Source organism: Cnephaeus nilssonii (assembly GCF_951640355.1).
Source record: "Cnephaeus nilssonii genome assembly, chromosome: 6".
NCBI classification, from domain to species: domain Eukaryota; kingdom Metazoa; phylum Chordata; class Mammalia; order Chiroptera; family Vespertilionidae; genus Cnephaeus; species Cnephaeus nilssonii.
The window spans coordinates 61,523,405-61,546,304 of NC_137077.1; the positions used below are offsets into that span (position 1 = coordinate 61,523,405).

At 39.9% G+C, this 22,900-nt stretch overlaps 1 protein-coding gene across 3 annotated transcripts in view; it reads left to right on the top strand.

Moving 5' to 3' along the window:
* The window catches only part of IRAK3 (interleukin 1 receptor associated kinase 3), a 71,984-nt gene that overhangs the window by 17,133 nt on the left and 31,951 nt on the right, over positions 1–22,900 (top strand). For 2 of the 3 annotated variants that reach the window (XM_079775176.1, XM_079775177.1), the window contains 4 exons: positions 12,068–12,250; positions 18,043–18,107; positions 18,706–18,760; positions 20,373–20,524. In XM_079775176.1, coding sequence (XP_079631302.1) covers positions 12,211–12,250; positions 18,043–18,107; positions 18,706–18,760; positions 20,373–20,524 — 312 coding nt within the window. In that variant the 5' untranslated portion in view covers positions 12,068–12,210. The remainder of the gene's footprint in view (positions 1–12,067; positions 12,251–18,042; positions 18,108–18,705; positions 18,761–20,372; positions 20,525–22,900) is intronic. The other variant, XM_079775175.1, reaches the window with a different exon arrangement.

The window sequence follows — 22,900 nt, forward strand, 5'->3', positions numbered from 1 at the left end:
GGCTCATATGCTTGCACACAAGTCCTTGGGTTGATCTCTCCCCTTTACCCCCACCCTCCCCTACCCTCCCTCTGAGGCCCGATAGTCTGATCCATGCCTCCTTGTTTCTGGGTCTGTTCTTGTTTATCAGTCTATGTTGTTCATTATTTCCCCTAGATGAGTGAGATCATGTGCTATTAGAAATGCACTTATAAGAACTGAAAATGAGACAAGCAATAATGGTTATGCTGACAGTCTGTAGTGAGTTTCTGGGCCAACAGTTCTTTTGAGACCCAATTTCAATGTCACACAGTTCCTTATGTGTACATGTCAGCCATGACATTTCAGTTCTGGATGGTGGACAAATGGTGGTAATGCTGGTCTGACCCTCTCTGATTTGGTTCTGGGCAACCTGTAGTGACGCACAGCTATTAACTGCTAGTATGGCAAGGCGACGTCAGCATCTTCCATCTCTGGACTGCTTCTCTTCTGTCTTCATGGCTGGAGTAGTCCTGTCGATTCCTCTCTGTTGCTGGAATCCACATGGTCTCGGAGTTGTTTTCTGAAAATATACAAACATATTCTCGACCAAAAGTTAATAAAGGAATATTTTCTATAAATTTGACTTGTGATCCTATTTCATTTTTTGCCCAAATGATTTTCCTCTGGCTTGTTTTGACACCTTGTGTGTTTTTCCACCCATCATATTTAGTTGTCATGTGTCCTTCTGCTCTTCTTGCTGTGAGAGCTTCTCAGACTTTTCTAGTTTTTGGTGACATTGACAGTTTTGAGGAGTATTGATCAGTACTGGTCTACTGCTTTGCAGAATAACCCTTGACTGAAATTTGTCTGATATTTTCCTCATGATTAGATTGAGATTATGGATTTGGGAGAGGTAGGCCACAGCGGTAAAGTACCGCTTTCATTACATTACATCAGAGGTACACGATATTTACATGACTTATCACTGTTGAGGTAGTGTCTGTCAGGTTCTACACTTTAAATTACCCTCCCTCACCCCCATTACCACATTATACTCTCTGGAAGGAAGTCACTCTGTGCAGCCCACACTTAGGAATACAGAGTTATGCTTCCCTCCCTGAGTGGAGTGGAGCCTGTGTTCTTTTGACCACCATGTTATTTCTCCTATCTTACTTGTTTTGTCTAGATCTCACTTCTACTCTAAGTTACGGCCCTTTGTTCTGTTCCCCTTTATGATAACACGAGAGGCCTGGTGCATGAATTTTTGCACCAGTGGGGTCCCTCGGCCTGGCCTGCGGGATCAGGCGGAAACTGGCTCTCAGACATCCCCCAAAGGGTCCCGGATTGTGAGAGGGCACAGGCCAGGCCGAGGGACCCCACCGATGTACGATCAGGGCCAGGGAGGGATGCGGGAGGTCGGCCAGCCAGGGCAGGACCATGGGAGGGCTCCAGGGCGTGTCTGGCCAGTCTCGCTCAGTCCTGATCGGCCCTGCCCCCAGCAGCAAGCTAACCTACCAGTTGGAGCATCTGCCTCCTGGTGGTCAGTGCACATCATAGCAAACGGTTGAGTGGCCTTAGCACATCATTAGCATATTACTCATTAGCATATTATGCTTTGATTGGTTGAATGGCCGACCGGACACTTAGAGTATTAGGCTTTTATTATATTAGATTCTTAAAAGGGGCTATTTATGCTCCAGCTCCTCCATTCTTCCTGAGTCTGCTCCAGTCAGGCTTCCTCCCCAACCACTCCACTGAAATTCCTCTCCTCCAAGGTCACCTTGGTAGAATCATTGGTCAGTTCTTCATCTTATGTGGCACAGTTGATCACTCCTTCCTCCTTGAAGCATGTTCTTTACTTCTAAAACATTACACTCTATATTCTTCTCTCTTTACAGGTTCCTCTTGACCTCTGATCTCTTAGAGTGCCCCTGGGTTAGTCCATGGACCTCTTCTCTTCTGTGTATCTACTCTACCCACTATCTTGTCAATTCCATTTTTTTGCTAACAACTCCCAAATTTCTAGCCTGGGCCTCTCTCTTGATCATCAGCCCCGTACTTGCCTGTTTGATAGACAATTCCAACTGAACAGTCCAGTTCCCTTTCCTAAAGTTTTTCTCCAGCCCAGTAATGGCACCTCCATCCTTCATTTGTTCAAGCCAAAAATATTAGTCTTCTGTGACTTCTTGCTTTCTCTCACAAACCACTTCCTGTCTCTCAGCAAATGCTGTTGACTGTGCCTTCAGAATCAATCTAATAATCTGACAACTTCTTACCACTACCACCACAGCCATCCTGGTCCAAACCGCCATCAGATCCCACCCAGATAATTTCAGCAGCCTCCTCAGCGGGCTCCATGCTGCTGCCTGGCCCAGAAGCCAGTGAGTAAAATATATGTGTAAAGTATATTATATCATTATCCTATTCAGAACCTTTCACTAGCTGCTCATCTCACAGTTAACACCAAAGCCCTACATCGCTTTTCTCACTTCTTTTCTGATCAGTTGGCCTCCTTGGACATGCAAGGAATATTTTTCCTGCAGGTAACCTTGAGGCTTACTTCCTCACTTCCTTCATGTTTTTGATGAACTATTACCTACCCTAACCACTCTTATGCTTCTTTCCTGCTTTATTTTTCTCCATGTCACTTATCCTTCTCCACACACTTTATGTCTTTGTTTATTTGTTTATTGTCCATTTAGAAATAAGCACCATGAAAAATGTCTCCCTCAGCCAGACCCAGCCTCTCATCTGGGTAGCCGTGCACACAATAAATGGCTCCCCTTACCACTTCGTGTTTCTTTCTTTTTTTTTTTTTTTAATATATTTTATTGATTTCTTTACAGAGAGGAAAGGAGAGGGACAGAGAGCTAGAAACATCAATGAGAGAGAAACATCGACCAGCTGCCTCCTGCACACCCCCTACCAGGGATGTGCCCGCAACCAATGTACATGCCCTTGACCGGAATCGAACCTGGGACCTTTCAGTCCGCAGACCGACGCTCTATCCACTGAGCCAAACCGGTTTTGGCTCGTGTTTCTTTATAGGCATGCCTCCCCAACTCAACTGGAAGTTTTCTGAGAGCAGGGAATCCTGTATCCCCAGAGCCTAGCCTAGCATGCTGCTCATAGCTAAAGCTCCATAAATGTCATAAATATTTAGAAACGAATGAATGAATGAATAAAAGTAGAGCTGTTATGAACATAGACTGTACTATCTGGTAAAAAAAAAAAAAGGCTTCATGAGGGCAGGGGATGTTTGTTTGCTTTGTTTTGTGCTACTCCTCTAGTGTCTAAAATTGTACCTGGTACAGAGTAGGCATTCCGTAAATATCTGTTGAATGAATGAATTAATGAACAGACAGATATTTGTTAAACATCCAAAATATTCCTGGGCAGAATCTTAGACAAAGCATTATACACAACATGGTCTCTGCTTATAAGAATTTTCCAATTTAATATAGGCAACAGATCTATACAGATGCTATAAAGAGGTTAACAAGGGAAGACAGTGTGGGAAAATAGTACTGATCATCAGCTGGGTACAGACTCTGAGTTCCAGACTGAAACATTGGTGTTGAGGGTGAACTGTTCTTAAATTCTCTCCCAGAGGTAATGTTAAGTCCTTCCCTGGGTCTGAGATTGAGAAAGCAGGACAGATGGAAGGATACCTGAAAAATCATGCACAGCCCTTTCCAGTTATTACACTCTATATAGTTATGAGTCCTACTCAGGTATTGGAGTAACAAGTACACATAAGCCTAGGTATGGATAAGTATTATTTCTTATAAAAATTCTTAGCTAGTGGGGATGATTGCTTCGGTCTGGAAAGAGGAGTTCAGCTAACTTACACTTCTGAAATTTGTTTTACTTTTTTTGCAATTAAAACTATCTTCAATCTTAAAGTTTGTTTTTTTTTTTTTTTAATGCCTATTATTTTTTGGCATTTTGTAGAAAGAATAGAGGCAAACTTATCTTTGTCTCATTATGTTATCTCAAAACAAACTTTGTGGGACTGTAGTCTTAATTTCCTAGGGGTTTTAGCATGTGGTAAAATGCAAATAAAAAAGCTCCAAATAGGGGTGTGTTGCGTTATTCTAAAAAACCCCTTCTGACAAATATTTGCATATGGAGAGTGATTTCTGCAGCTGAATTCCCCAGCGGTTAGCACTATCTAGAGAGTCCTGCCTCTTAAAACAGCACCTTTGAGCACCCAAAGATTATTAAGCATTCAGTATCTTTAGATAAACTAATCTCTGAACTCCTCAGGTCAACTTTTTGTCTTATATTGTGAAAGATTTCCTTCCAAAAAGTGGTTTTAAACAATGGTCCGCTACAGCATATTTTTACTTTATTTTATTTTTCACAATATACAAAATAAATATATTACCAGGTTGTAGATACAAAATAATTAGCCATTTAGTACATGCAATAAACATTAATATTTCAAGAAAAACAATTTTAAATATAGTATTACATATAATAAACATTAATATTTTAAGAAAAAAAGATTTTAAATATAATAATACTAGAGGCCTGGTGCACAAAATTCGTGCATGGGGGTGTGTGTCCCTCAGCCCAGCCTGCACCCTCTCCAATCTGGGACCCCTTGAGGGATGTCCGACTGCCCGTTTAGGCACGATCCCGGTCGGACATCCCTCTCACAATCCAGGACTGCTGGCTCCCAACTGCTTGCCTGCCTGCCTGCCTGATTGCCCCTAACTACTTCTGCCTGGCAGCCTGATCACCCTCTAACCACTCCCTTGCCAGCCTGATTGATGCCTAACTGCTCCCCTGCCAGCCCGATTGTCCCTAACTGCCCTCCCCTGCCAGCCTGGTCACCCCTAACTGTCCTTACCTGCAGGCCTGGTTGCCCCCAACTGCCCTCCCCTGCAGGCCTGATCACCCCCAACTGCCCTCCCCTGCTGGCCTGGTCACCTCTAACTGCCCTCCCCTGTACACCTGGTCCCCCCCAACTGCCTTCCCCTGCAGGCCTGGTTCCCCCCAACTGCCCTCCCCTACAGGCCTGGTCCCCCCCAACTGCCCTCCCCTGTAGGCCTGGTTGCCCCCAACTGCCCTCCTCTGCCAGCCCGATCCCCCCCAATTGTCCTCCCCTGCAGGCCTGATCGCCCACAACTGCCCTCTCTTTCAGGCCTGGTCCCTTCCAACTTCCATCCCCTGCTGGCCTGATCACCCACAACTGCCCTCCCCTGCCAGCCATTTTGTGGTGGCCATCTTGTGTCCACATGGGGGCGGCCATCTTTGACCATATGGGGGTGGCCATCTTGTGTGTTGGAGTGATGGTCAATTTGCATATTACCTCTTTATTATATAGGATTACCAAAACTGTACCAACATAGTATAATATCACAAAAGTTGTAGGAAATATTAAAAATCTGCAAATAACAGGGTTACTTCTATTATATTCTAAAATATTTTTTTATCTGGCTCTATTTTTGTTCATCAGTTTATGTTCATTATATTCTACAAATGAGTGAGATCATGTGATATTTATCTTTCTCTGACTGGCATATTCCACTTAGCATAATGCTCTCCAGGTCCATCCATGCTGTCGCAAATGGTAAGAGTTCCTTCTTTTTTACAGCAGCGTAGTATTCCATTGTGTAGATGTACCACCTTTTTAAAAATTCTTTATTGTTTAAAGTATTACATATAATATTACATATGTCTCCTTTTCCCCCCATTGACCTCTCCCCGGCCATCCCCAGCCCCTAGCACATGCCCTCACCCTCCCAGTGTCTGTGTCCATTGGTTATGCTTATATACAAACATACAAGTCCTTCGGTTTGTCACTTACCCCCCCACCCCCCCTTCTCTCTGAAGTTTGACGGTCTGTTCGATGCTTCTCTTTGTCTGGATCTATTTTTGTTCATCAATTTATATTGTTCATTATATTTCATTGTATAGATGTACCACTGTTTCTTTGTTTGTTTATTTCTTTGTTTGTTTTGTACCACTGTTTTTTAATCCACTCATCTGCTGATGGGCACTTAGGCTATTTGCAAATCTTAGCTATTGTAAATTGTGCTGCTATGGACATAGGGGTGCATATATCCTTTCTGATTGGTATTTCTGATTTTTTTTAATATATATTTTATTGATTTTTTACAGAGAGGAAGAGAGAGGGATAGAGAGTTAGAAACATCGATGAGAGAGAAACATCGATCAGCTGCCTCTTGCACACCCCCTACTGGGGATGTGCCCGCAACCAAGGTACATGCCCTTGACCGGAATCGAACCTGGGACCCTTGAGTCCGCAGGCCGACGCTCTATCCACTGAGCCAAACCGGTTTAGGCGGTATTTCTGATTTCTTGGGATATATTCCTAGAAGTGGGATTACTGGGTCAAATGGGAGTTCCATTTTTAATATTTTGATGAAACTCCATACTGTTCTCCACAGTGGCTGCACCAGTCTGCATTCCCACCAGCAGTGCACGAGAGTTCCTTTTCTCCACATCCTTGCCAGCACTAGTCCTTTGTTGATTTGTTGATGATAGCCATTCTGATAGGTGTGAGATGGTACCTCATTGTTGTTTTGATTTGCATCTCTCGGGTAATTAGTGACTCTGAGCATGTTTTCATATGTCTCTCGGCCTTCTGTATGTCCTCTTTAGAAAAGTGTCTGTTTAGGTCCTTTACCCATTTTTTGATTGGATTGTTTATCTTCCTTTTGTTAAGCTATATTAATACCCTGTAAATTTTGGAGGTTAAACCCTTATCAGAGATAACATTGGCAAATATGTTCTCCCCTGCAGTGGGCTTTCTTGTTTTTTTGATGGTTTCTTTCGCTGTGCAGAAGCTTTTTATTTTGATGTAGTCCCATTTGTTTATTTTCTCCTTAGTTTCCATGGTCCTAGGAGCTGTATTGGTAAAGATATTGCTACGACATATGTCTGCTATTTTGCTGCCTATGGAGTCTTGTAGGATTTTTATGGTTTCCCATCTTACGTTTAAGTCCTTTATCCATTTTGAGTTTTTTTGTGTGTGGTGTAAGTTGGTGGTCTAGTTTCATTTCTTTGCATTATCTGTCCAATTTTCCCAACACCATTTATTGAAGAGACTGTCTTGACTCCATTGTATGCTCTTGTCTCCTTTGTCAAATATTAGCTGAGCATAATGGCTTGAGTTGATTTCTGGGTTCTCTGTTCTGTTCCATTGGTCTATATGTCTGTTCTTGTGCCAGTACCAGGCAGTTTTGAGAACAGTGGCTTTGTAATATACCTTGATATCTGGTATTGTGACCCCTCCAACTTTGTTCTTTTTTCTCAGGATTGCTGCGGCTATTTGGGGTATTTTTTTTATTCCATATGAATTTTTGAAAAGTTTGTTCTAGGTCTGTAAAATATGCCATTGGTATCTTAATGGGGATTGCATTGAATCTATAGATTACTTTGGGTTGTATGGACATTTTAATGATGTTGACTCTACCAATCCTTGAACGCGGTATATTCTTCCATTTGTTTATGTCTTCCTCTATCTCTTTTTTCAAAATCCTGTAGTTTTCTGAATAGAGATCTTTTACCTCCTTAGTTAAGTTTATTCCTAGTTATCTTAATTACTTTGTTGCAATGGTAAATGTGATTTTTTAAAAAAATTATCTTTCTGTGAATTCATTATTGGTATATAAAAAAGCCATAGATTTCTGGGTGTTAGTTTTGTATCCTGCTACACTGCCAACTTCATTTATTAAGTCTAGTAGTTTTTTGATGGAATCTTTAGGGTTTTCTATGTATAATATCATGTCATCTGTGAATAATAACAGTTTTACTTCTTCTTTTCCAATTTGGATGCCTTTTATTTCTTCTTCTTGTCTGATTGCTACGGCTAGTACCTCCAGTACTATGTCGAACAGGAGTGGTGAAAGTGGGCATCCCTGTCTTGTTCCTGTTCTGAGGAGAAATGGTTTTAGTTTTTGCCCATTGACTATGATGTTGCCTGTAGGTTTGTCATAGATGGCCTTTATCATGTTGAGATATGCTCCCTCTATTCCCACTTTGCTGAGAGTTTTTATCAAAAATGGGTTTTGAATTTTGTGGAATGCTTCTCTGTGCCTATTGATATGATCATGTAATTTTGTCTTTCAATTTGTTTATGTGATGTATCACGTTTATTGATTTGCAAATATTGTACCAGCCTTGCATCCCTGGAATAAATTCCACTTGGTCATGGTGTATGATTTTTTAATATATTGCTGGATGCAATTTGCTAATATTTTGTTGAGGATTTTAGCATCTATATTCATCAGGGATATTGGCTTGTAATTCTCCTTCTTTGTAGTGTCTTTATCTGGTTTTGGAATTAGGATAATGCTGGCCTCATAAAAAGTGTTTGGAAGTGTTCCTTCTTCTTGGATTTTCTGAAAGATTGAGGAGTATAGGTATCAGTTCTTCTTTGAATGTTTGGTAAAACTCCCCTGTGAGGCCATCGGACCTGGGCTTTTGTTTGGTGGGAGTTTTTTGATTACTGCTTCTATTTCATCAGTTGTTATTGACCTATTCAGGTTTTCTGATTCCTCCTGATTCAATTTTGGGAGATTATATTTTTCTAGGAATTTGTCTACTTCATCCACGTTGTCCAGCTTGTTGGCATATAGTTGTTCATAGTATTTTCTTACACTCCTTTTTATTTCTATGATGTCAGTGGTTACTTCTCCACTTTCATTTCTTATTTTATTAGTGTCCTCTCTCTTTGTTTCTTGATGAGTCTGGCTAATGGTTTATCAATTTTGTTTATCCTTTCAAAGAACCAGCTCTTGGTTGCATTGATTTTTTTAATTGCTTTTATAGTCTCTATGTTATTTATTTCTACTCTAAAATTTATTATTTTCTCCCTTCTACTTACTCTGTGCTTTTCTTGTTGTTTTCTTTCTAGGTCTTTAAGTTGTAGGATTAAATAGTTTATTGTTAATTTTTCTTGTTTTTTTTTTTTTTTTTAAGGTATGGCTGTAGTGCTATGAATTTCCCTCTCAGGACTGCTTTTGCTGTGTCCCAGAGATTTTGGGTTGTTGTGTGTTCATTTTCATTTGTTTCCAGGAAGTTTTTGATTTCTTTCTTTATCTCGTTGTATCCCATTCATTATTTAATAACATGCTATTTAGCCTCCATGTGTTTGAATATTTTTGAGTGTTTTTACTATAGTTAATTTTTAATTTTATTCCACTGTGATCTGAAAAGATGCTTGATATGATTTCAATCTTCTTGAACTTGTAGAGACTTGTTTTGTGTCATAGCATGTGGTCTATCTTTGTGAATAATCCATGTGCACTTGAGAGGAATGTATATTTTGCTGCGTTGGGGTGATAGATCTATCCAGTGAAGTCAGAGGCGTGTTAAAGTCCCCTACTATGACTGTATGGTTGTCGATCTCTTCATTAAAGTCCTCTAGAAGTATTTTTAAAACATATTTAGATGCTCCTATATTGGGTGCATATATGTTTACCAGGGTTATATCCTCTTGTTGGATTGATTCCTATAGTATTATTTAATGACCTTTGTTGTCTCTTGTGATGGCCTTCATTTTAGTCTATTTTGTTGCAAATGAGTATTGCTACTCCAGCTTTTTTTCTTTTCCTTTTGCATGGAAAAACTTTTTTTTTAATTTAAATTCTTTATTGTTTAAAGTATTATGTAAGTCTCCTTTCCCCCCATTGACCTCTCCCCGGCCACCCTCATCCCCTTGCACATGCCCTCACCTCCCACCCTATCTGTGTCCATTGGTTATGCTCATATGCATGCATACAAGTCCTTTGGTTGATCTCTTACCCTCTCACCCCCCGCCTTCCCTCATAGGTTGGACATTCTGTTCAATGCTTCTATGACTCTGGTTCTATTTTTGTTCATCAGTTTATGTTGTTCATTATATTCCACAAATAAGTGAGATCATGTGATATTTATCTTTCTCTGACTGGCTTATTTTTCACTTAGCTTAATGCTCTCCAGTTCCATTCTACATGGAAAATTTTTTTCTATCCCTTCACTCTCATCCTCTGTGTGTCTTTTTTTTTTTTTTTTTTTGAGGTGGGTCTCTTGTAGACAGCATATAGTTGGGTCATGTTTTTATATCCATTCAGCTACCCTACACCTTTTGATTAGAACATTTAATCCATTTATATGTAGGGTTATTATCGAGAGGTACTTATTTATTGCCATTTTAATTCTGTATTGGCTAGTTTTCTCTCTCTATTTCTTCTTCTCATTACACAGTCCCTTTAGCATGTCTTGTAATGCTGGCTTGGTGGTAATGTACTCCTTTAGCCTTTCTTGTCTGGGAAACACTTTATTTGACCATCTATTTTGAATGGTAGCCTTGCTGGATATAGTAATCTTGGTCTCAGATCCTTGCTTTCTATTACCTTGAGTACTTCATGCCATTCCCTTCCGGCCTGTAGAGTTTCTGATGAGAAATCGGGTGTCAGCCTTATGGGAACTCCTTTGTAGGTAACAAAGATTAAGATTTACCACCTTTAAGATTCTCTCTTTGTCTTTAATTTTTGGCATTTTAATTATGATGTGTCTGGGCATGGGCCTGTTTGGATTCTTCTTGCTAGGGATTCTCTGTGCTTCCTGAACTTGTGTGATTTTTTCCTTTACCAGGTTAGGGAAGTTCTGCCATTATTTCTTCAAACACATTCTCTATCCCTTTATCCCTTTCTGCCTCTTCTGGCACACCTGCTATTCTTATATTATTATGTTTCACATTGTCCCACAGCTCCCTTAAGCTGTTCTCCTGTTTTTTAATTGTTTTTTATTTTTGGTTCTCTGATTGAGTGATATTTTCAACTCTGTCTTCTAATTCACTGATTCCATCCTCAGGGGTGACCAGGCCAGCTGTGGGGGGCAGTTGGGGGTGACCAGGCTGGCATGGGGGGCAGTAAGGGGTGACCAGCCCAGTGGGGGAGCAGTTAGGGGAGACCAGGCCAGTGGGGGGGGCAGTTAGGGGCCATCAGGCAGGCAGGCAGGTGAACAGTTAGGAGCTAGTGGTCCTGGATTGTGAGAGGGATGTCCGACTGCCAGTTTAGGCCCGATCCTCATGGGCAGTCGGACATCCCCTGAGGGGTCCCGGATTGGAGAGGGTGCAGGCTGGGCTGAGGGGACCCCCCCATGCACGAATTTCGTGCACTGGGCCTCTAGTCCTATATAATAAAAGGCTAATATGCAAATCGACCGATCAGCAGAATGACTGGTTGCTATGACGCGCACTGACCACCAGGAGGCAGACGCTCAACGCAAGAGCTGCCCCCCGGTGGTCAGTGCCTCAGCCAGAAGCTGGGCTTGCCAGTAGGCTCAAGGCTGGCAAGCACAGTGGCGGTGGCAGGAGCCTCTCCTGTCTCTGAGGCAGCATTAAGAAGCAGCGAGCCTGGCTTCTGGCTGAGTGGCGCTCCCACAGGGGGAGCCCTACTCAGCCAGAAGCTGGGCTCATGGCTGGCGAGCACAGCAGCGGTGGCGGGAGCCTCTCCTGCCTCCACGGCAGGGCTAAGGACCCCTCGGGTGATGTCCGACTGCCAGCTTAGGCCCGCTCCCTCAGTCATTCCCCGAGGGGTCCCAGACTGAGAGAGGGCACAGCCCGGGCTGAGGGAACCTCCTCCCAGTGCACGAATGTCATGCACCGGCCCTCTAGTTAATGATTCTAGTAAAGGGAAAGATAATTTTACAGTGCAGATACCACTTTACCCAAGTGATCAAGATAAACATCACAAGTGATAATACATCAACATCATAAGCCTTTTGATTTTATGCATTGAGAAGGACACAATAGCATTTTCCTGTCCTGCAAGACAAGGAAAAACTGAGGAACATCAGACTGGAGGAGATTAAAAGGAAATAATAATTAACTGCAATGCAGGAAACTGGACAGGATTTTAGAAGAGAAAAAGGATAGTGGGAAAACTGATGAAATTAGAATAAGGTCATCACTAATAATTGGACTGTGGTTATGTAAGATGTTAAGATTAGGGGAAGCTGGGTGAGGAACTAAAGTTAGTTCAAAATAAAAACTATAAACAAAGTTAAATAAAACACATAAGGCACCCCAAATATTTCAATAACGTGAACTGTTCTTTGGTTCTTCCTGTTGCAATTTCCACAGCGGAGCGACTTTCAAACACCTGGCTGGACGTGCGTCACATTGAAAAATATGTAGATCAAGGTAAAAGTGGAACAAGAGAATTACTTTGGTCCTGGGCACAGAAAAACAAGACTGTCGGTGACCTTTTACAGATTCTCCAGGAGATGGGACATCATCGAGCTATCCATTTGATTGCAAACCATGGTAAACACTGATTTTTGTGATGTGGCTCTTGGTCCATTTTATAGGATTCATAATTTGTAAATGTAAATATTGCATTTTATTCAAGACAATGACTGGTTATGCTATTATGCTATATGTCACAGATTTCTTACAGTGGCATTTATCTGAAGTGGGCCTTACTGCTTCACATTATTTTGGTGACACTTTCTTTACTACATAATGTATACAACACATTTTTTTCTACCCCTTTATAGTTTCGGGTTTGAAATTTTTTTTTTACTTACAAACCACACTTTTTGAACTGTTTTATTCTTAGCAATATGAACCAACTCTGAGACTCTTTGAATCATAAACATAATCACAATCACAATATAAGTAAAATATAGATAATTCTATAATTTGTTTTATCATATGATTAGAAGTTTTTAAAAATATAATTGGATTTCCCCTCTGTATTTTTGTGTAAAGATATCCCTCCAGAATAACTGTGGGATTTGTCTTTTATCTGCATCGCTCTTTTTATGCCATTGCCTCTAAATCTGCCTTACCTGTTTACTGTCCATTCCACAGGGGTCTGATTCTTCCCTCTGTCTTGTTTGTTTCTCATGCTGTGTCATGCCTTACATGAAGAGTAACCTGATAAATAAAGCTCATGAAGTTTTCTCCATTCATTCTTTGTCAATAAAATAATCTCCTAATGTTACCTGTTCTGTTTATTCCACTTTAGATTTATTCACTTCAACAAAAATGATCTTGTGTGAACTTGGGTCTTATAGACTCGGGGCTCTTAAGTTGGAAACTCTTTTGAATCAGCATCCTTATTATTTGCCTCTTTCACTCAGGAATGTTTTTATTTCTCTCTATTTGTGTGCCAGGCCAGCACAGCCAAGGGTTCGGTGAGCCTGAGGGAAGGCGGTGAAGGATTAAAGAAGACAGACAAAGAGAATATAGCTGGGGCTTGGTGGATCTCCTGTGCCTGGATGAGGCAACAGAGAAAGATCCAGGCAAGCTGAGGCTTTATTTTATAGTCAGAGAAAAACAAGGTAGTGGTCTCCATAGTTACAATGTTCTTGTGAGTTTCACTTGTTTTGGCAGCACTTGCTGAACCTCCCACAGCCCATTAGTTACCCAGGAAGGATCTAGGGGTCGGCCATAAGGTCAAGCTTAATTATGCTAAGAGGGCTCTGCCACAGGTCAATCCGAGGCTTAACTCTATAGCTGCTCCCTACATGTTTGCACACATCCTTTTGGATAATATACTAAGTGCCCTTGAGCCTCTATGTTATTACCCAAAGAAACTGCACACACAAAGAAGAAATCCTGAGAGATTTGTACCAGAAAACTGTAGCTTCAGGTTGACTTTTATTCTGTAGGTTTTCCATGTTAATTGGTTTCCAATAGACTTCTACAATGATATTATCTGTATGACTTGGCTAACTCCTTTTCATCTTTTGCACGTTATTTCTTCACTTAGTTTCATAGAGCAGAATCCTGCACTATGAAGCTTACTAATCAATTAAAATGCAATGAGTCCCTGGGAACTGTGAATTCAATGCCTGATCATTCTCTGAGCCTTTTCCAGCCACTGAAACCACCCACACAACTCACTATTTGTGTATAAACTCACACCACTTTGACAGGACATGTGGGATATTTTATACTTCAGTGTTCTGGAATAGATTTCAGAGTATCTTTTGCTCTCTACATCATTTATTTATGCAGCAGAGAATGATGTGAACTGATTAGACAAAAATGTCACATTTTTGATTGACTCCTAGTCTGTTGCACATGCAAAATTGATTGTATTTTTAAAATGAGAGATTGGCTGATTGGTGAAAAGACAAGTGTTTACTGCCCTAGTACCAGGAGATAGGTAAATCTGAGATGAGTGGAGGATAGCACCTTGCGCTGAGTCCTTTTCTGAGGAAAGTAGTGATAACCAGAATGGGGAGTCGAGGTTTTTTCCCCTGGGGTGTGGGTCTCTCGACACCAAAGAATGAGCTCTGGGGACCAAAAGATTTAAGCAAATGCATGGAAAATTTATTGCAAGCATATTCAGGCCCCCCACATGGGGAGGGAGACCCAGTAATGGGTTGCCTCTGAAGCCTTGTAGTCTAGGGGTATATATTTGCTACAAGTCTGCTCTATATCTATGCTGATTGATTCCCTCAATTGTTCCTGCCCAGCAAGGGACCTGAACTTTCCTTATTTCTATGAGTCAGTTCACCTTATTGTTGCAGACCCTCCCTAGTTTCACATGCCTCCCACTTTGAGTCCAAAAACATTTTGTTATTCCTGCATGGTTGGTTTCTGTGATTAGGCTTGCTCAAACTGCCGTGTCTGCCCTGAGGTATGTTCCACCAGCCTTTGTTTTCCACTGGACTCCTGCCCAGATTGCCTGCGTGTCAAGCTAAGCCTGTCAATAGCATTATTTAATTGTGATTTATTGAGTGGATGCTTTGATTACCTTAAAAATATTCATTGTATAGCTTGTCAAAAGCAGCAATGTGATGATTCATTGGGAATATTAAGTGTAACCTGCTGAACAGATGTCTCCTATGATAACTACTCACCGATTTAGGAGTTAAGATAAAAATATTTAGTCTTTGTTACTACCATGGACAGAGCTATCAGTTACCCAAATAATTTATTATTCATTCAGATATCCATTTAGAAAGATTTTTAAAAATTGATGTCAGAGAGGATGGGAAAGGAAGAGAAAGAAACATCAATGATGAGAGAGAATCATTGATCAGCTGCCTCCTGCACGCTCAACACTGGGGATTGAGCCCACAACCCGGCGTGTGCCCTGACCAGGAATTGAACCATGACCTCCTAGTTCATAAATCGATGCTCAACCTCTGAGCCACGCCAGTTGGGCCAGATATCCATTTTTGCCTACCTTTTATTTCAATTGTTCAATTTGGTGGAATGGTTTTCATTTTAGAGAAATTCTTACCTTTCATTTGCCAGCCTTCAGTGATCACTTTATAGACTTGGATTTTATTATGAGTCCTTCTGAGAAAGGACCTGTAGTCATTATTCCTGCAATTCAGGTGGCTGCATAGGTGGTTTCTCCACATCCATAAAACGTTCCCAGATCTCAAGGCATAATCAAGTCGTTCAAGAAATTAGAATCTTTACTTACTGTCTTTATATTTCTGGCATGCATGTCTTTACATATCACATTTTGCATTTATATTTTAATGATCAGTAATTATTTTTTAATTTTGATGTAAAATCTACAGCTTTCTGCTGGCTTCTTAGGAGAGCCACATTGAGTCTTCCATTTTATATGACAATGAAGTATTGTCCTCTCTTCTTATGAGCAACAAAAGAACAATGGCTTTTAGTGCCCTTACAGCCCCCAAACTTCAAATTTTGTTCTACACGACATTACTTTATTTAGGATCTTTGTTATATGTTTTTCTTGCCTAATTGCCCTGGCTAGAATCTCTGGTATATTATTGAATAGAAGTGGCAAGATCAGACATCCTTTTCTTGTTGTTGATCTAAAAGAGAAACTATTCAGTTTTTCATAATTATAAATGATGCTATCTGTTCATAAATGCTTTTTATCAAATTAAGGAAATTCTATTGCTATAGTTGTTATTATGATAGGTTATCGGATTTTACAGGTTTTGTTCTTCATTCTATAAATATGATTTATTTTACTGATTGATTTTCAGATATTAAGGTAATATTGGATTTCTGGGATGAATCCCAATTGGTCGTGGTATATAATCTTTATGTGTTTCTGGATCTGGTTTGTTAGTATTTTGTGGAGGATTTTTGCATCTTTATACATAAGAGATATTGGTCTGTAGTTTTGTTGTGATGTTTTGTCTGGCATTGGTATAAGGAAAATATTGGCCTCAAAGAATAATTTGGGAATAAATTCTATTTTGGAAAAATTTGTGAAGGACTGGTGTTAAATCTTCTTTAGTTATTGGTAGAACTCACCTCTGAATTTACCCTGACTTGGACTTTTCTTTGGGGAAGTCTTAAAATATTAACTCAATCTCTTTCTTTGTTATAGGTCTGTTTAGATTATTTCTTCTTGAGTTAGTATCAGTAAGTTGTATTTTTCTAGAAATCTGTTTATATCATCTAAGTTATTTAATTTTTTTCATATAGTTGTTCTTGTATTCCCTTATAATTCTTTTTATTTCTGTAAGGTTGGTAGTTATGTCTCCTCTTTTGTTTTTGTTTTAGTAGTTTTAGTCTTTCCTCTTTCTTGGTCAGTTTAAATAAAGGATTGTCAATTTTTTATTTCTTTAAACTCTCCACTTTGGTTTTCATTTTTCTCTTTCGTTTTTCTATTTTTTTCATTTAATTCCACTCTAATCTTAAATCTTTCTTTCCTTCTGCTTTCTTCAGTTTAGTTCACTCTTCTTTTTCTAGCTACTTAAGGTATAAGTTTAGGCTATGTATTTGAGATATTCTTTTTTAATGTAGGCATAAACAGCTATAAATTTTCCTTTAAATGAGCATCAATAAATTTTGCTTTTGCTATATTATGTTTTGATATGTTGTATTTGGTTTTTTAAATTTTTTATTGATTTCAGAGAGGAAGGGAGAAGGAGAGAAATATAGAAACATCAATGATGAGAGAGAATCATTGATCGGCTGCCTCCCACAGGCTCCACACTGGGGATCAAGCCCACAACCCAGGCATATGCCCTGACCAGAAACTGAACCTCAACCTCCTGGTTCATAGGTCAACGCTCAACCACGGAGCCACACCAGCCAGGCCATATGTTGTGTTTTTATTTTCATTCATTTTGAAGTATTTTCTAATTTTCCTTGTGATTCTTCTTTGACTTTATTATTTATGAATTTGTTGTTTAATTTCCATGTATTTGTGAACTACCCAGATTTCCTTCCGTTACTGATTTCTACTTTAATTCCATTGTGGTCAGAGAATATGCTTTGTATGATTTCAACCCTGCCATATTTATTGAGGCTCATTTTATTGCCTAACATGTGTCTCTTCTGGAGAATGTTCAATGTGCACTTGTAAAGTATGTGTATAGTCTTCTGTTTTGGGATGAAATGTTCAATAGATGTATGTTAGGTCTATAATGTTTAGTTTATAGTGTTTTTCAAGGAGATTTTTTTAAATCAATTTATTGTGTTTTGTTGCCAGTCTTCTAAGAAAATAATTTAAGAAACAGTAGAACCAATCTAAGAAAAATTTGAAGATGAAATTTTCTAAAGTCTGAATCGAAATATCAGAAGCGACTGCAAAATATTGCCGGGTTTTAATCTTTTGTAGGAAGCCACATAGACTATCTCAGTTCAGACAGAACTATAACAGACAGAAGTTACAGTCTATAACTGGAGAGTGGTGGCGGGTGTATGTAGTGGTTAACACAAGCATGCATACACATGCATGCACACCCCCACCCCCCACACACACTTATGGCATAAGATGGGATAAAAAATGAACTAACTCAGAGATATAATCCTATAGTTGTAAAAGAAATTTTAAAATATATGTGCAAAAAGATAACAATGTGTTTTTTTTTCCTTTCAACTTTCTACTTTACCTTTTAAAATATTATCTAACACTAATTTAAGGTAGGTATTCCTGTTTTAAGTGAACCAAAATATGTTTGTAAAGTATTTGATCATTAGAAAGCTATTCACACGCATACATTTGTAACCATTCAATGGAAATGAAACTGAGCTCTAGAAATGAACATTACTAGCAAGGTGTTTATTTTCACAGTCTAAGAAAGAAAAAAGAACATGTTTATTAGGAACATAAAAGGTTTTTGTATCTAGCTCCCCTTACCTCTCTCTTTCAGGAGCAGCCTTGAATCCTCCAGAGCAGAGTCATCAGGGAGATGGATTTCCAGACGTATTCTCCAAGGTAGAGTGTGTGCGCACAGATAATGACCCTTGAACTCTGTTGCATACATAATTGAGCATAAGTGCAGAAAAATGTTGCACTTCAGGTACCAATGTAAAAACAGACAAGCCTAGCTCTCATTACTCTTTGTTTAGTTGGGGATTCAGGAAATTAGAGATTCATAGATGCTTGAAGAGTTCACTTTCTCCTCACAGTGATCTGTCAGAGATGAGACTTAGAACTATTAAGGGTGCTGTGAATTATGCATTTGTTTTAATTTTCCTGTTCTAATCGGTGTTTTGCATATTGCTGTTAGCTTTTCTTATAGCAAATTAGCAGCGATCACTTTTATAGCAATAGAAGTCATTTAAAATTGAGTATAACTGACTATGACATTGATATTTGAGTTTTTACAGTTGGTCTGGAAGCCTTAAATATATAAGGCAATGAATATCATTGAATAAAGTAAAATAATTTTGCTTTCTACTAGCTTTCTTCTAAATTAGATTTCACTCTATTGAAATGTATAGTCCCAGGGGGAGCTTTGGATTTCTGTTGAAATTCTGTTCTATCTAGACTTATGAAACTGAATTACTTTAATATGTATTTCTTCTCTTAGGAAACAGCCAATGTCACAGTGGATAATGTTCCTATCCCTGAACATAATAAAAAAGGTAAAAAACACACACACAAAAATCAAACACCCAAACTTCTTTTTATTTTTTAAAATTAATTAATTTTTTATTAAGGTATTACATATATGTCCTTATCTCCCCATTGCCCCCTAAACCCCCCACTCATGCCCTCACCCCCCTGTTGTCTGTGTCCTTTGGTTAGGCTCATATGCATGCATACGAGTCCTTTGGTTGATCTCTCCCCCTTACCCCCACCCTCCCCTACCTTCCCTCTGAGGTTCGACGGTCTGAAAGATGCTTCTCTGTCTCTGGATCTGTTTTTGTCCATCAGTTTACGTTGCTTCTTTTTAAGTCATGTGTTCAATTAAGTCAATTGAGAGGGAGAAATATCCAGTAAGTATATTAACTGTTCATTAATATGCAGATTCAGGATAAAATTTTCATAGGTATCAAAATATTTGCAATTTTGACTGAGGCAGTTCTGATGGATGATATATTATTGTGAAATTAAAAATATATTAGCCAATGAAGAACATAATTGTGTTCTCTTAGGGGATTTCTTATTTTTTGTTAGTGAAATTTGCTATTTTTATGTGTCAGGAAAACATTTAAAAATTATGTTGGGTTTTACATAGCTTTACATTTTTTCATAACATTTGCAGAGATTTTTAGAGATGTTTGTAGAGCAATTCTGAAAGTCACTATGAAAATCCAGTTATTTTCCATATCAACTTTCCTACTTTATTGGCATAGAGCAAGCTTCCTCAAACTACGGCCCGCGGGCCACATGCGGGTGTTTTTGCCGTTTTGTTTTTTTACTTCAAAATAAGATATGTGCAGTGTGCATAGGAATTTGTTCATAGTTTTTTTTTAAACTATAGTCCGGCCCTCCAACGGTCTGAGGGATAGTGAACTGGCCCCCTGTTTAAAAAGTTTGAGGACCCCTGGCATAGAGCATAATTTAGTTCTGCCTAGGAGTCATTCTGATAAACTTTAGTGGCTCTCTAAGGCTGCCTTGTCTAATCCTTGCCACTAGATTTGATGCTTCTTTGGTTCAAGAGAGATTTAGAAAATGTTGGTCCTTTAAGATTTAGCAGGAAGGTCTAAATCAAACATTAAATGTGGAAATATAGCCAAAATTGGGTTCTGAAGGATTTAGCTGAGCTTTTGCTTTTGGATTTATATTTGATTATTTTTAAAATGTTTCTTCCCAATCTCTGCTTTTGCATCTTCCTAATTTACTCTGCGGAAGTAAATTAGGCATTTAGAAGTTTTGGCTAATGAAAAATGTTTCCATCAGTCATTCTTGGAAAATATTGTTTAGTAATAGCAAGTTTTCCACTAATATGCTTTTTCATTTTTACTGGTTTTTCATTCTTCATAGTTCTAGTGACAAAGAAACAGAACCTTGGAAAAGTTTCCCAACTAAGCTTTTTGGCTGACCTCTATGTAAGGGTGGTAGAATCACAGTGCTATCGTTGGAATATCTAAAAAGTCATTTGCTTTGTGAAACGGTGGGCACCAGACCTGAGTAAATGTGCAGAGAGCATGTGGTGCGTTTCTGGTATGGAAGTCCTAGTTCTTTATAATGGTGGCATTGACTCCTAAAAAAGAAAAGGTAACTTACCTTCTCTCTACTTTCCTTCCGGAGGCATAGTGCTTAACTCTTCTATCAGCTTTCAAAACATCCTAGAAGGAACCAACAACTTCCACAAAGGTTTCCTCATCGGAGAAGGGGAGATTTTCGAGGTATACAGAGCGGAGATCCAAAACCAGACCTATGCCATTAAGTTGTTCAAACAGGTATGGAAAGAATTACTCTCACAGGATATCAGTTCCGCTTACTTGCTATGCTTCATACTAAAATGTGTCATTTTTCATCAAGATTGAAAAGAGGTGCATTTGAAAATATAATTTCATAAATGGAAATAAGATACACGATCTCAGGTGACCGGAGAAATGACTGAGAAGTGAATGACTGTCTTGCAGGAATGTGGAAGTCAAATCCTCCCCATCCCCAGATGTAGTGCATGAGAAAGACTTTTCTGAAAAGCCTTGAAGGACCTTTGGGACGTCACTTCAGATAGTCAGATTGTGCCGGCTGCTCCCATTTTCCTGTTTGTTTGATGGGCAGCTTCAGGGGCTAAGCCACAGACTGGCATCCCATGCTGCTTCATGAATGGTCTTCTGACAGAGTTCTGGCGGGTAGAAAAGGGGAGGCTTCAGGTAGGAGCAGCAAAGCAACGATGAGAGTAGGAGTTTGGGAGACAGCTGAGTGGTTGCAGCCAGTAGAGCAGCAAGGGTACTGAGGCATCGAACCCAGGAGTCGGGGAGAGAGAGGTACACCACACCCCCCAAGAGCTGCTCCTCATGTTCTTCCCTGTTAGTCGACAATTACTAAACAGTTTCTAAACTCCTTCCATGGGCTGGGTGTTGAGCTTGCAAAGATGAATAAGGCGTATTTCATCCTCCAGTTGCTCAGAGTTTAACGGGGGGAAACAGCCAGCTAAAGAAAACGTTAAATTGCAATGTGAGGAGTACTCCAGCAGAGATTTGTCCAAAAAGTTACAGGAGCGCATACCATATAGCCAGGGGAGGGGCGCGTCCAGCACCCAGGAGAGTGCCTGGCACAGAGGAACCACTCAATAAAAATTTCTGCAATGAACAAATGGAGAAGTGGATGAAAGGAAGTGACCTTTCAGGTGGACTTTGAAGGATGAGTAGGATTTGGCCGGCAGTGAGGGAGGGGGAGTACTTCTGGGGTGGAATAAGTTAGCAGATGACATAGGCCTGAAGGCGCAGGCATGAAAGCATCTTACTCATGAATAATAGATTGTTCAGGGGAGTAGAGATTAGTGTGGGAGCGGGAAGGAAGAGGCAGAAAAGGATACTGGAAAGATAGGTTAAGTCCATGGATGGTTTGTAAGAGGGAGAGTAAAAAGACTAGGTTTGAGTTTTTGAAATGTAACTTTGATTACAAGGTTAGATGACAGACAGGAAGTGAGCAGAAGCATTGGAGGAAGCGTGGCAAGAACTTAGACTGGAGGTGAAAAGACCTGGCAGAGGGATCTTTCAGATGTGTAAACGAATTGAGCTTAAACAAATGTTCTTAGCCCTAATATTAGACTCACTTCTGGAGCTTAAAAAAAAAAAGATCCCCTTAGTGTCTGGTTAGGTCAGACTAGAGGCGGTGGTGGCAGGCATCAATATTTTTTTAAAATTGATATTGAGAGAGTGAGCAAGAGAGAGAGAAACACTGATATGGGAGGCATCATATGGGATGTGGTGTATGGGATGATGCTCCAACCAAACCACAGCGGCCAGGGTGGCGTCAGTGTTTTTTAAAAGCTTCTCAGGTGTGTAAGGTGGGGTAGAGGCAGGGGGTAAGGCAAGGAGAATGTCTAAGAGAAGAGATGAAATGGACCAAAATAGTGATCTATTAGATAGGGCTGAGGAAATAGGGGAGAAAGAGGGAGGTCCTAAGATGAATCCTACTTTGCAGCTTACATTACAGGGACTTAAAAAAAATTACTACCCTGATTTCTCCATTTCCTCAATTGCATTTCGTCCACTAATTCTATATAGGCATCTCAAAATTTCTGATAAGATGAATGGTCTATTAAACAAATGGAACTATTTCCCGGTAAAACCATTCAACAGAGAATGAGATTCTTGTAGAGGTGGCCTAACCAGAGCCTGTGTCTTAGCACTAGTGTGTCTCTGGCCCCATTTGTACATTCTCCTTTGGTGGCACCCCAGGGCCAGCTCCCCAAAGGCTCCATCCATCTACCTTCCTCTTCTCTCTGCAGCTACCACCAACTCTCACTCCCTTTGGGGAGTTTTGTTTCCAGGAATCTGTCTGGCTTCGGAATGAGATATCATTGCCTCTAGATCTCCTTCCTTTCCTGCCCCAGAGAATTATTTCTTTGATTGCCTCTGACCCCTCCAGGATGGTTTTGCTGACCCTCCTGAGTGTAGACACAGCCTCACAGCATTATATCATAGTATTGATTTCCTCACCCGTCTCTCACAATAGGCTAGATGGTTTTCTTCAAAGAGCTCTTATTTATCTTAGTATCCCCGTGCCTCATGACAGGGCCTGAACCATAGTAGTTGCTCAATAAATGTTTGTCAAGCAATGAAATGAATGATAAATATGCCCGTTTTATGATTTTCATT